General features: G+C 60.4%; 1 protein-coding gene across 8 annotated transcripts in view; it reads left to right on the top strand.

Annotated features, from left to right (window-relative positions):
- Positions 1-14,084, top strand: part of TLE3 (TLE family member 3, transcriptional corepressor) — a 38,312-nt gene that overhangs the window by 20,746 nt on the left and 3,482 nt on the right. For 4 of the 8 annotated variants that reach the window (XM_077785964.1, XM_077785965.1, XM_077785966.1 and 1 more), the window contains exons 9-18: positions 960-976; positions 5,764-5,883; positions 6,272-6,322; positions 6,441-6,825; positions 8,548-8,729; positions 10,006-10,082; positions 10,175-10,424; positions 11,223-11,470; positions 12,913-13,060; positions 13,533-13,683. In XM_077785964.1, the coding sequence (XP_077642090.1) occupies positions 960-976; positions 5,764-5,883; positions 6,272-6,322; positions 6,441-6,825; positions 8,548-8,729; positions 10,006-10,082; positions 10,175-10,424; positions 11,223-11,470; positions 12,913-13,060; positions 13,533-13,683 (1,629 nt within the window). Of the gene's footprint in view, positions 1-959; positions 977-5,763; positions 5,884-6,271; positions 6,323-6,440; positions 6,826-8,547; positions 8,745-10,005; positions 10,083-10,174; positions 10,425-11,222; positions 11,471-12,912; positions 13,061-13,532; positions 13,684-14,084 lie in introns of all 8 variants that reach the window. The other 4 variants (XM_077785971.1, XM_077785969.1, XM_077785970.1 and 1 more) reach the window with 2 other exon arrangements.

Genomic DNA, 14,084 nt, shown 5'->3' with positions numbered 1-14,084 from the left:
TCCCTTCTCCAGGGAACATTCCCAGTTCTCCCAGAGGGGCTCCAGCCCTGCAGCAGCTCCGTGGCCTCCTCAGGAGTTGCTCCATGACCCTCAGATGTTGGCGGAGCCCCCTGGTGCTGTCGTGACTCAGTTTCCCTTTCCCATCCCCTGGTTGGCTGCGTTCAGACCGTGGGATTGGGCTTTTAGGGATGCAGAATTCCCAGAATGATGCTCAGCCTCTGCTGGAGCTGGCTGCAATTCCCATGCTGTGCCTTAACAGGCAGGCAGCCTTCACCCTCCTCCTCTTCCTCCTCCTCTCCATCACCACCGGAGCCTTCCCATGGCCGGGGCTGCAGCTCCGTGCTGCAGGAACTCGCTGCTTTCCCCCTGATTTGGGACCTGACCTTTTGTGGGAAGGGTCTGTGGGTCCAGGGGGGCTCGGGATGCTCCTGGCAGGTCCCCCAGCCCAGCAGGATTTGGGATATTTCCACTCCCCGTTGGCAGGGCAGGTTCTCCCAGCCCCTCCGAGCTGTTGGGCTCTGCTGGGGGATTTGGGGTGGGGAAAAAGCAGTGGGAGCAATGCTCCTGCTCCATTCCTTCTCCTGGAGCGTGGAGCCAGCTTGGCGGAGATTTCCAGGGAAAAATGGACAATTGGGGTACAAAGGAAGGGCTGGGGCACCTCTGGCATGTGGAGCTGTGCCCCGGAGCTGCTGCCATTCCCTTTGGGGCCAGGGCTTTTCCAGCTGTGTCTGGCCCAAGAAATCCATGGACAAAAGGGGCAGAATGGGATGGGAGAGATGGATGGATGGAGATTCTAAAGCTGCAGAGAGCCCAGGCAGGGCTTGAGGCTTAAGGGTTTGAGTTAAGAGCACGAGGAGGTTGTGGGTTTGTTTTTCTGGTGTAAGATTTGTCCTAACTGGCTTTATTTTCCTGTCTCTGTTCTGGCTGTGCCCTCCCCGCTGCCCTGGCATCTCCTGAAGAGCGAGACTCAAGTGCAGTAAGTCCCTTTCCTTCCTTTTGCTCCCACTTTTTGGTGGCTGCAGGGCCGAGTTTGATTTATCCCTTAAAAACCCACCTGGTGCCTGGGAGCTGCAGGGCTGCCTTTGGCACAGGGCTTATTAAATAACAAAACCAGGCAAGAAAATCCCTCATCCTGCCTGGGAGAGCTGTGCTGGGATGAGCTGGAGTCACCTTCTCCGTGGTGGTGGTTTGGAAATTTGATTGAAATCCCTTTGCTCGTGGCAGAACCTCAGGAAATTCCATCGTTTTTGGCTGGGTGAGCGTGGGCAGACCCAGAACCCCGGGGTGGTCAGGGAAGCTCAGGTTCATCCCTGAGCACTCCCCTTTTGTCTGGGGCCACCTGATTTGGGATATGGGGTTGGTTATTTCTCTGTAGTAAGCAGGACGTGGGAGCTCCTAACCAGGGAAATCCCTGGATTTTGGAGACCCGGGAGGCTTCCCTTGGGATGGATTCCCTGGGAGCAGGGATGGAGAGGGGATGTGGAGGGTGGCAGGAGCCAGCTGGGGGCTGAGCCAGCACTTCCCACCCCAGTTGAGGAAAATGGGACAGGAGCAGGAGCTGCTCGTGGGAAAGGCTGGGAAATGTGGGAAGGGGCAGCACAGGGAGGCACTGCAGGCGTCCAGCACGGCCTGGATGTGTCCCTGAGCTGTTGGTACTGGTGACAAGGTGGGACCTGGATGTGTCCCCAGCTCTGGGGGCTGGTGACAAGGTGGGGCTGGCTCCAGGAATGGCCTGGATGGTGACACGGTGGGGCTGGCTCCGGGTACACCCTGGATGTGTCCCTGAGATCTTGGAGCTGGTGACACGGTGGGGCTGGCTCCAGGAATGGTCTGGATGTGTCCCTGAGATCTTGGGGCTGGTGACACGGTGGGGCTGGCTCCAGGAATGGTCTGGATGTGTCCCTGAGATCTTGGGGCTGGTGACACGGTGGGGCTGGCTCCAGGAATGGTCTGGATGTGTCCCCCAGCTCTCGGGGCTGGTGACAAGGTGGGGCTGGCTCCAGGAATGGTCTGGATGTGTCCCTGAGATCTTGGGGCTGGTGACAAGGTGGGGCTGGTTCCAGGAATGGCCTGGATGGTGACAAGGTGGGGCTGGCTCCAGGAATGGCCTGGATGTGTCCCTGAGCTCTCAGTGCTGGTGACACGGTGGGGCTGGCTTCAGGAATGGCCTGGATGGTGACACGGTGGGGCTGGCTCCAGGAATTACCTGGATGGTGACACGGTGGGGCTGGCTCTGGGTACACCCTGGATGGTGACACGGTGGGGCTGGCTCCAGGAATGGTCTGGATGTGTCCCTGAGATCTTGGGGCTGGTGACAAGGTGGGGCTGGCTCCAGGTACACCCTGGATGTGTCCCCAGCTCTGGGGGCTGGTGACAAGGTGGGGCTGGCTCCAGGAATGGCCTGGATGTGTCCCTGAGCTCTCAGTGCTGGTGACACGGTGGGGCTGGCTCTGGGCACACCCTGGATGGTGACACGGTGGGTCTGGCTCCAGGAATTACCTGGATGGTGACACGGTGGGGCTGGCTCTGGGTACACCCTGGATGGTGACACGGTGGGGCTGGCTCCAGGAATTACCTGGATGGTGACACGGTGGGGCTGGCTCCAGGAATTACCTGGATGGTGACACGGTGGGGCTGGCTCTGGGTACACCCTGGATGGTGACACGGTGGGGCTGGCTCTGGGCACACCCTGGATGGTGACACGGTGGGGCTGGCTCTGGGTACACCCTGGATGTGTCCCTGAGCTCTCAGTGCTGGTGACACGGTGGGGCTGGTTCCAGGTACACCCTGGATGGTGACACGGTGGGGCTGGCTCTGGGCACACCCTGGATGGTGACACGGTGGGGCTGGCTCCAGGAATGGCCTGGATGTGTCCCTGAGATCCTGGGGCTGGTGACACGGTGGGGCTGGCTCGGGCCGTGCCCAGCTCTTTTCCCCAGCCCGGATTCCGTGTGAAAAGCTGCCAGGACCCGGCAGCCGAGCTGCGGCTTGGCAGCGGTTTCCTGCCAGCCCCGAGCCCACAACGGCCCCTCGGAGAGCGGGGAAGGGAAGTGCCGTGCGAGGGGGGAGAGCCAGCGGGGAATTGGGCATCATTAACCCGCTCCCGGGGCGGGCAGGGGCCGGCGGGGCCGGGCAGCTTCCCAATCCATCAAGTGCGAGCCGGGGTATTCCCCGTGGAGGTTTAATGCGGGCGATAATCAGCGTTAGTCATTCATATTTTCCCCAGCCTTTGCCCGTGCAATAAAAAATATTTAGTTGCTTGGCGGCGGGCCAGGAGCGGGGCTGAATGGATCGATGCCTCTAAATGCCTGACATGATTCTCTGGGAGCTGCGAGGGTTTTCAGCATGACTGCCTGGGAAGAAAGGGCTCCGTGTTAGCCGGAGCTGCTTAGCGGGCACCGGGCAGAACACGAGCTGCTCCGCTTCTCCCTTTCAGCCCGGCCACGGAGGCGGCACGGCTCGGCAGCGGCGGGGCTGGATCCGGCCCTTGGCAGGGAGCGGGCACGGATCCTGCTGATCCCGGGGAATGAGGGCAGGGAGCGGGCATGGATCCTGCTGATTCCAGGGAATGAGGGCAGGGAGCGGGCATGGATCCTGCTGATCCCGGGGAATGAGGGCAGGGAGCGGGCACGGATCCTGCTGATCCCGGGGAAAGGGCAGGGATTGGATCCTGCTGATCCTGGGGAATGGGGAGAGGGAATGGGCAGGGATGGATCCTGCTGATCCCGGGGAATGGGCAGGGATGGATCCTGCTGATCCCGGGGAATGGGCAGGGATTGGATCCTGCTGATCCCGGGGAATGAGGGCAGGGAGCAGGGATGGATCCTGCTGATCCCGGGGAATGGGGAGAGGGAATGGGCAGGGATGGATCCTGCTGATCCCAGGGAATGAGCGAGAGGGAATGGGCAGGGATGGATCCTGCTGATCCCAGGGAATGAGGGAAGGGAAGGGGCAGGGATGGATCCTGCTGATTCCAGGGAATGAGGAGAGGGAGCAGGGATGGATCCATCCCTGGGGAGAGAGCAGGGATGGATCCTGCTGCTCCCAGGGATTGTGCAGGGATGGATCCTGCTGATCCCAGGGAATGAGGAGAGGGAGTGGGGCTGGATCTGTCCCTGGGGAGGGAGCAGGGATGGATCCTGCTGCTCCCAGGGATTGGGCAGGGATGGATCCTGCTGCTCCCAGGGATTGGGCAGGGATGGATCCTGCTGCTCCCAGGGATTGTGCAGGGATGGATCTTGCTGCTTCCAGGGATTGTGAGGGATGGATCCTGCTGCTCCCAGGGATTGGGCAGGGATGGATCCTGCTGATCCCAGGGATTGTGCAGGGATGGATCTTGCTGCTTCCAGGGATTGTGAGGGATGGATCCTGCTGCTCCCAGGGATTGTGCAGGGATGGATTCTGCTGCTCCCAGGGAATGGGCAGGGATGGATCCTGCTGCTCCCAGGGAACGAGGGCAGGGAATGTGCAGGGGGGTGCAGGACTGGGGCCAGGCACCCTCCTCGCTGTGCTGCCATTTTCCTCCAGCATTTCCCAGGAATGCCGGCCTCTCCTGGGCTCTGCTGTCTGGAGCCAGGTCGGAATGGCCCCCGTGCCCCTGGCACTCCTGGTGGCGTGGGTTTTCCAGGACATTTTGTGGATGTCCTTTGGCTCCGGGGCCGGGATGCAGCTGCTCCTCCTGGCTGAGGGCTCTGGGGCTCTCCTGGGAATGCCAGCGTGTCCCGGGCTTGGCTCTTGAGGCAAGGACAGCGTTCCCAGGGAGCAGAGCTGTGCCGTGGGCGCTGGCTCGGCCATTGCTGGCCGTGTGGTCTCTCCCAGGTGTTTCTGTCAACAACCTCCTCCTGCACTTTGCTGCTCTTGCAGCAAGGAGCTCAGGTGTCCATGGGCATCCTCACAGCATTCCCGGCGAGGCTGGTGTTGGTTTGTCCCCTGGATCCCGTGACACACGGAGGGGACCGGGGGCTCTCATCCCTGCTGGGTCCCCTCGGGATCTGCTGCTCGTGGGGCCCTGTTCCCTTCTGCTCCCCTGGGGGAGCTCAGAATGTCTCTCAGACATTTTTGGAGGTTCCAGGCCTTGGTCAGAGGCATTCTAGAGCCTGGCAGGCAGCTGCAAACAGCTGTAATTTTGAGTTTGAGCCATGGAATGAGTTACCAACTTTGAAGGTGGAACAAGCAGTCACAAAGGGTTAGATGGGATAGTAAAAGTAATTACAAAGTAGAGGGGAAATTTTTTTAGTATTGTACAGGGGGGTTTTAGCACCTGTCCAGGGGGGTTTTACTTTGTACATGGGGGTCAGAAGTTCTAAGATGGAGGAAAGTGGGCTGATCCTGTTCTTCCTCCTTCTTCTTCCTCACCTCCATGTTCTTGGTGATGTTGGCACTCACAGATTGGTTTAGAGTAGAAAAGCACTTTGTAATATAAGTAATAAGTATTAGGGAATAACTGTAAACATGTAATACGTAATATATCACGTAAAAGATAGCAGCAGCCCTGGGTGGGGAGAGAGAAGAAGACAGCAGACAGAGAGGGTGTCAGGAGTGTGTGCATCCCTGCCTGGGCCGCTGATCAAACAGCCACAGCCCGAGAACACAATCTGTTAAATAACTAGCAATTAATCATCTTGAGACCCAACAACAAGAAACTGCAGAGTTTTCCTTTAAGAGCACGAGTTAGAGGAAAGACTTTACCCCCACTCAAGACCCCAAACCAAACCCAGAGTTCTCCCGCTCCCCCCTCAAAGCTTCTCCCCCCCCCGCCCCCAGAATAATTCCGTGTCCCCCTCGGAGAGCCTGCGGGCCAGCGAGAAGCACCGGAGCTCCACGGATTACAGCATGGACTCCAAGAAGAGGAAAGCAGAGGAGAAGGACAGCATGAGCCGATATGTGAGTGACAGGGACGCTCACGGGGACACCTGGGGGGCAGCATCTGGGATTTCAGGTGGTGCTGTCCAGATGTGACAGGGAACCCGGAGAGACCGCGGGGTCCAAGCATCCCCCACGCTGCCAAGGCCACCATGATCCGTGTCCCCAAGTGCCACATCCACTCCCCTGGCTGGCTGCAGCCCTGCCCTGGGCAGCCCCATTTCCTTGTCCTTTCCCAGCCCCTTTTCCGTTTTCCGTTTCCTTTTCCTGAGCACCTTTTCCGTGAAAGAATTTGCCCTGATCTCCAGCCCGAGTGCCCTCCTGCTGCTGGTGGTTTGGCTCCTCGGGGGGCTGATCCCCCCCCAGTTTTTGGGGCTCCCTGCAGGGTGTGACACGTTTTGTGTTCCAGGACAGCGATGGTGACAAGAGCGACGACCTGGTGGTGGACGTCTCCAACGAGGTGAGCTGCGGGATCGGGACGTGGGAGGCGATTCCTTAGGGACCAGCCCGGAGGGGAGGCTGGAGGGATCCCTTCCTTCCCACTGTGGGAATTCTGCACTGCTTTTCCCGTCCCTCAGGACCCCGCCACCCCCCGGGTGAGCCCGGCCCATTCCCCGCCGGAGAACGGGCTGGACAAAGCCCGCGGGCTGAAGAAAGGCGATGCTCCCAACAGCCCGGCCTCGGTGGCCTCCTCCAGCAGCACTCCCTCCTCCAAGACCAAGGACCTGGGCCACGTACGTCCCTCCCGGGGCTCCCGGGGCGGGCAGGGCGGCGTGTCCCTGCAGCTGCAGCTCATCCCTCCTTCTCCATCCCTTCTCTCCCCACCCCAGAACGACAAATCCTCCACGCCCGGCCTCAAGTCCAACACTCCGACGCCCAGGAACGACGCTCCCACCCCGGGCACCAGCAGCACCCCGGGGCTGCGGCCCATGCCTGGCAAACCCAGCGGCATGGACCCCCTGGGTGGGTACCCGTGGTGTCACTGCTGTCCCCAGCACGGCTCCAGCTCGTCCCTGTGGTGGGGAGCAGCAGCTCTGGGGGGGATTGTGTTTTTGGGGGAGCTAATCCGGGTCTGGACAGCTGATGGGGTGGGGAGGGAGGGCTGGTCATGGAGTGAGCGGGTTTGGGATGAGGGGACACGGCCTCAGGCTGTGCCAGGAGTTCAGGTTGGACATCGGGAGGAAATTAATTCTTGTAAAGCGTGCTCAGGCCTTGGCAGGGCTCGCCCAGGGAGAGGTGGTGGAGACCCCATCCCTGGAGTGTCCAGGGGATCCCTGGCTGTGGCACTCAGTGCTTTGGGCTGGGAAGAAGTGCTTTGGGCCAGGGCTGGGACTCTGTGCTCTTGGGTTTTTCCATGGCCATGCTTTGCTCTGCACCCTGCCTGCGTTCCCCCAGCCCTGCTGGTATTTCAACCATGTGCCCCCCGAATTCCCTGCCTGCGTGCCCCCGAATTCCCCGTCTGTGTCCCCCGGAATTCCCTGTCTGTGTTCACCCAAATTCCCCGTCTGCGTCCCCCCAAATTCCCTGCCTGTGTCCCCCTGCTCCTTCCCTGTGTCCCCATCACTCCCCGCCATGCCCAGTTCCCTGCCCGTGTCCCCCCCAGTTCCCTGCCCATGTCCCCAGCCCTGGTTGTGTCCCCCTGTTCCTTCCCCGTGTCCTCCTCACTCCCTGTGTCCAGCCCTGCTCATGTCCCCAGCCCTGCCTGTGTCCCCCCACTCCCCACCCATGCCCAGCCCTGTCCATGTCCCCCTCACTTCCTGCCCATGTCTCCTCTACTCCACACCCATGTCCCCATTTCCCCACCGGTGCCCCCATCCCTGATATTGCCCCCACCCCTGCCCATCCCTGCTGGTGCCCCCATCCCTGATATTGCCCCCATCCCTGATATTGCCCCCATCCCTGCCCATCCCTGATATTGCCCCCATCCCTGCCCATCCCTGATATTGCCCCCATCCCTGCCCATCCCCGTCGGTGCCCCCATCCCTGATATTGCCCCCATCCCCACCGGTGCCCCCATCCCTGCTGGTGCCCCCATCCCTGCCCATCCCCGCCGTGCCCCCATCCCTGCTGGTGCCCCCATCCCTGCCCATCCCCGCCGTGCCCCCATCCCTGCTGGTGCCCCCATCCCTGCCCATCCCCGCCGTGCCCCCATCCCTGCTGGTGCCCCCATCCCTGCCCATCCCCGTCGGTGCCCCCATCCCTGATATTGCCCCCATCCCTGATATTGCCCCCATCCCTGATATTGCCCCCATCCCTGCCCATCCCCGCCGGTGCCCCCATCCCCGCTGGTGCCCCCATCCCTGATATTGCCCCCATCCCTGATATTGCCCCCATCCCTGCCCATCCCCACCGGTGCCCCCATCCCCGCTGGTGCCCCCATCCCTGATATTGCCCCCATCCCTGATATTGCCCCCATCCCTGCCCATCCCCGCCGGTGCCCCCATCCCCGCTGGTGCCCCCATCCCTGATATTGCCCCCATCCCTGCCCATCCCTGATATTGCCCCCATCCCCGCTGGTGCCCCCATCCCTGCCCATCCCTGATATTGCCCCCATCCCCACCGGTGCTCCCAGCCCCACCGGTGCCCCCATCCCTGCCCATCCCCGCCGTGCCCCCATCCCCACCGGTGCCCCCATCCCTGCCCATCCCCGCCGTGCCCCCATCCCGACGCTGCCCCTCTCCGCAGCCTCGGCCCTGCGCACGCCCATCTCCATCGCGGGCTCCTACGCGGCGCCCTTCGCCATGATGGGGCACCACGAGATGAACGGCTCCCTGACCAGCCCCGGCGCCTACGCGGGGCTGCACAACCTCCCCCCGCAGATGAGCGCGGCCGCCGCCGCCGCCGCCGCCTACGGCCGGGCGCCAATGGTGAGCTTTGGAGCTGTACGTAGCACTTTCAGCTGCTTTCTCCCCGGGGGGAGGCCGGGGAGGTTGGGGTTCCTCCTCGAAGCCGGCTGTGGGAGGGTGATTCCTGCTGGGGTGACGTGCGCGTGCCGGCGGCTCGGGGCTGCTCCTTCCCGTTCCTCGGCCCCCTCGCCCCGCTCCTCGACCCCCTTCCCGTTCTCTCTCTCAACTCCTGCGTTAAGGCAGAGCAAGGAGTCAAACACTGCCGTTAAAGTTGGGGGTTTCTGCCGTTAAAGTTTGGGGCTTCTGCCGTTAAAGTTTGGGGTTTCTGCCGTTAAACTTTGGGGTTTCTGCCGTTAAACTTTGGGGTTTCTGCCGTTAAACTTTGGGGTTTCTGCCGTTAAACTTTGGGGTTTCTGCCGTTAAACTTTGGGGTTTCTGCCGTTAAAGTTGGGGGTTTCTGCCGTTAAACTTTGGGGTTTCTGCCGTTAAACTTCGGGGTTTCTGCCATTTAAGCAGAGATTGGGGTTTCTGCCATTAGAGATTGGAGTTTGTGTCACTAAAGCAGAAATTGGGGTTTCTGTCATTACAGTTTGGGGTTTCTGCCATTTAAGCTGAGATTGGGGTGTCAGCCATTAAAGTAGAGATTGGAGTTTGTGTCATTAAAGCAGAAATTGGGGTTTCTGCCATTAAGGCAAACATTGGGGTTTCTGCCGTTAAAGCAGAGACTGGGGTTTCTGCCATTAAAGTTTGGGGTTTCTGCTATTAAAGTTGGGGGTTTTTGCCATTAAAGCAGACATTGGGGTTTCTGCCACTAAAGTTTGGGGTTTCTGCCATTAAACCTGACACTGGGGTTTCTGCCATTAAAGTTTGGGGTTTCTGCTATTAAAGTTTGGTGTTTCTGCCATTTAAGCAGACATTGGGGTTTCTGCCATTAAAGTAGAGTTTGGGGTTTCTGCCATTAAAGTTTGGGGTTTCTGCCATTAAAGTTTGGGGTTTCTGCCATTAAAGTTTGGGGTTTCTGCCATTAAAGCTGACTTTGGGGTTTCTGCCATTAAAGCTGACTTTGGGGTTTCTGCCCTCGGGGTGCTGGGCATGACAAGGCTGATCCCATCCCTGGGGGCTTGGTAACCCCACGGGGACAGGGAGCGTGTCCCACGTGCTCCTTGCAGACCCTGCTTCCTTGGCTGGCTCCCCTTGGTGCCAGGGCAAAGGCCAGCTCTCTCTGAGCTGCCCAGGGCTCAGGGATGGGGAGCTGCGTGCCATTCCCAGCCTCACCTGTCCCTGCATCTCCCGGCAGGTCGGCTTTGACCCTCACCCGCCCATGCGCGCCCCGGGCCTGCCCTCCAGCCTGGCGTCCATCCCTGGAGGCAAACCGTAAGCCCCGCTCGGGTTTCCGCGGCCGGGAGGGAGGCGGGAGTCCCCACGAGCTCCGTCCCCGGAGCTGAGCCCCGTCCCCACCCTGGCAGGGCCTACTCGTTCCACGTGAGCGCCGACGGGCAGATGCAGCCGGTGCCGTTCCCGCACGACGCGCTGGCGGGGCCGGGCATCCCGCGGCACGCGCGGCAGATCAACACGCTGAGCCACGGCGAGGTGGTGTGCGCCGTCACCATCAGCAACCCCACGCGCCACGTCTACACCGGCGGCAAGGGCTGCGTCAAGATCTGGGACATCAGCCAGCCCGGCAGCAAGAGCCCCATCTCCCAGCTGGACTGCCTGGTGAGGGAGGGCCGCCCTGGCGTTCGTCTTCTCCCCGTGAACCTCGGCCTCTCCTCCCCGCGTTGTCGTCCGTGTTCCCCTTTCCTCTTCCCCCTAACGCCTCTTGCTTTTCCCCGTTACTAGCTCTTTGTCTTCCATCACTTTCTCCTCTTGCCATCGCCTCTTTTCCCCCTTTAAATTTCCCTTTTCCTCTTTCCCCATCCATGTCCCTTTTCCTCTTTTCTCGCCTCGTTGCTCTCCTCCCTGATGGTGCCTTTTCCTCCTCTCCCATCAGCATGCCTTTCCCTCTTCTCCCATCAATGTCCCTTTTCCTCTTCTCCCATCAATGTCCCTGTTCCTCTTGACCCATCAATGTCCCTTTTCCTCTTGTCCCATCAATGTGCCTTTTCATCTTCTCTCATGATGGTCGCTTTTCCTCTTCTTCCCATCAACATTCCTTTTCCCCCATCAATGTCCATTTTCCTCTTCCCCTATGATGGTCCCTTTTCCTCTTCCCTCCATCAGTGTCCCTTTTCCTCTTCTCCCACTCCCTTTCCTCTTCCCTCTCCCTGTCCCTTTCCCCTCCCCATCCCTTTCCCCTCCCCATCCCTTTCCCCTCCCCATCCCTTCCCCTCCCCATCCCTTTCCCCTCCCCATCCCTTTCCCCTCCCCATCCCTTTCCCCTCCCCATCCCTTTCCCCTCCCCATCCCTTTCCCCTCCCCATCCCTTTCCCCTCCCCATCCCTTCCCCTCCCCATCCCCTCCCTCTCCCCCGTGTCCCGTCCCTCTCTGCCCGCTGACGGCGCCGTGTGTCCCCAGAACAGGGATAACTACATCCGCTCCTGCAAGCTGCTGCCGGACGGGCGCACGCTGATCGTGGGGGGCGAGGCCAGCACGCTGACCATCTGGGACCTGGCGTCGCCCACGCCGCGCATCAAGGCCGAGCTGACGTCCTCGGCGCCCGCCTGCTACGCGCTGGCCATCAGCCCCGACGCCAAGGTGTGCTTCTCGTGCTGCAGCGACGGCAACATCGCCGTCTGGGACCTGCACAACCAGACCCTGGTCAGGTGAGCGCCGCCGGCCTGCTGCTGGCAGGGCTGCTGGCCTGGGGGGCCTCGGGGTCCGTCTGTCCCAGCTCCTTCCTTCCTCCTTCTGTCGGCGCTGCTTTTCCATCCCGCCCCGCGACGTGCCTTTTCCTCTTCCCCACAGCATCCCTTCTCCTTCTGTCAGCGTTCCTTTTCCTCTTCCCCACAGCATCCCTTCTCCTTCTGTCAGCGTTCCTTTTCCTCTTCCCCACAACGTCCCTTTTCCTCTTCCCCACAGCATCCCTTCTCCTTCTGTCAGCGTTCCTTTTCCTCTTCCCCACAGCATCCCTTCTCCTTCTGTCAGCGTTCCTTTTCCTCTTCCCCACAACATCCCTTCTCCTTTTGTCAGCGTTCCTTTTCCCTTTTTCCCTTTCCCCCACAATGTCCTTTTTCTTCTCCTTCTGTCAATGTAGCTTTTCCTCTTCCCCACAACATCCCTTTTCCTCTTCCCCGACAACATCCCCTTCTCCTTTTGTCAGTGTTCCTTTTCCTCTTCCCCACAACATCCCCTTCTCCTTTTGTCAGTGTAGCTTTTCCTCTTCCCCACAACTTCCCTTCTCCTTTTGTCAGTGTTCCTTTTCCCCTTCCCCACAATGTCCTTTTTCTTCTCCTTTTGCCAGTGTTTCTTTTCCCATTTTCTCTTTCTCCCACAATGTCCCTTTCCTTCTCCTTTTGTCAGTGTTCCTTTTCCCTTTTCTGCACAATATCCCTTCTTTTGTCAGTGTTCCTTTTCCTCTTCCCCGACAACATCCCCTTCTCCTTTTGTCAGTGTTCCTTTTCCCCTTTTCCTCTTCCCCCACAACATCCCTTCTCCTTTTGTCAGCATTCTTTTCCCCTTTCCCCTGCAACATCCCTTTCCTTCTCCTTTTGTCAGTGTTCCTTTCCCCCTTTTCCCTTTCCCCCACAATGTCCCTTTCCTTCTCCTTTTGTCAGGGTTCCTTTTCCTTTTATCAGTGTCCCTTTTCCTCTTCTTTTTTTCAATGTTTTCCTCTTCTTTTATCAACATCCCTCTTCCTTCATCAATGTCTCATTTCCTCTTTCCCCATCCCATTGCCATCCCTTTTCCTCTTCTCTCTCGTCATGGTCCCTTTCCCTCTTCTGCCCATCATGGTCCCTTTCCTCTTTTCCTTGAGCAAAACCACCTTCCACTCTCCCAGCTTGCTCCAAGCCCCATCCAGCCTGGCCTTAAACATTCCCGGGATGGGGAATCCACCGTCCTCTCTGGGCTGGAGCCAGGAACACCCTCTGGTGAGGCCGCACCATCTCCCGGTGCTCATCCCTACACCAGCCCAGTCCTCGGCCAGGCTGCTGCTCCTCAGCCCGGGATGGATTGCCAGGAACATTCCCTGCGGACCAGCCGCGCAGACGTGGTCCGAGCTTTTCCCGGTGGGAATTCCATGGGGTTTTTTTCCCCTGCTCCCAAGGCAATTCCAAGGGCACACGGACGGGGCCAGCTGCATCGACATCTCGCACGACGGGACGAAGCTGTGGACGGGGGGCCTGGACAACACCGTGCGCTCCTGGGACCTGCGCGAGGGCCGGCAGCTGCAGCAGCACGACTTCACCTCCCAGGTGGGCTCCTGCTGCCCTGGCTCCCGGAGGGGCTCTTCCTGCTGGGGCTCCCAGCCCGGCTCTGCCCGCTGCTTCTGGGGTGGCCCAGGGGTGCTGGAGCCATGGGGCTCCCTGGGTCTTGTGCCAGCTCCTCTTTTCCATCCCGGCAGGGTGAGGCAGCAGCTCTTCTCGTGGGGTGCCCGTGGATGTCACGGGGTTCTCTGGGTGCCCTGTGGATGGCATGAGAGCAGGGATCAGCCCTGATCCAGAGGAACAGAGCTGGTGTCCCGTTGGCAAGGGCAGCATTGTCCATGGGGATGGAGCCATCCCAACGCAGGCATCTGCCTCTGCCCACCCGCTCCATCCACCTGGGGCTGGCCAGCACCTCCAGCGGTGCCACAGATCCCAGACCTCGGGCACTGGGCTGGGGGGAGGCACCCTGAGGATCTCTCAGGCCGGGAATTCCCGCTGACGTGGCCGTCTCTTCCCGCAGATCTTCTCCCTGGGGTACTGCCCGACGGGCGAGTGGCTGGCGGTGGGCATGGAGAGCAGCAACGTGGAGGTGCTGCACCACACCAAGCCCGACAAGTACCAGCTGCACCTGCACGAGAGCTGCGTCCTCTCCCTCAAATTCGCCTACTGCGGTGAGCAGCCCCTGGGACAGCTGGGACAGGGATGGGCATCACCGACTCGGGGAGTGGTTTGGGTTGGGAGACACCTCCAGGCTCAGCTCCGGGCACCTTCCACCTGACCCCCTCCTCATGAATGGGATCGTGGGATCATGGAATGTTTGGGGCTGGGAGGAGCCTTGAGTTGGGGGACACCTCCCTCTCAGTCCCAGGGTGCTCCAGGCCCCACCCAGGCTGGCCATGGGCACTTCCAGGGATGTCCATGAGCTGCAGGGGGGATGAACTCGGGTGTTTCCAGCAGGATCCATCCCATGGGTGCTGCACGTGGGGGTTATTCCCGTGAACACATCCTGGTTGTGGTGGGGTTTATCCCCATAGAACCATCCTGTGGTTATCCCCATAACCCCATCCTGGTT

Source organism: Lonchura striata, chromosome 11, assembly GCF_046129695.1.
Source record: "Lonchura striata isolate bLonStr1 chromosome 11, bLonStr1.mat, whole genome shotgun sequence".
Lineage (NCBI taxonomy): Eukaryota > Metazoa > Chordata > Aves > Passeriformes > Estrildidae > Lonchura > Lonchura striata.
The sequence above is the reverse complement of the archived record's forward strand: the minus strand, read 5'-3'. Positions and strand labels throughout refer to the sequence as shown.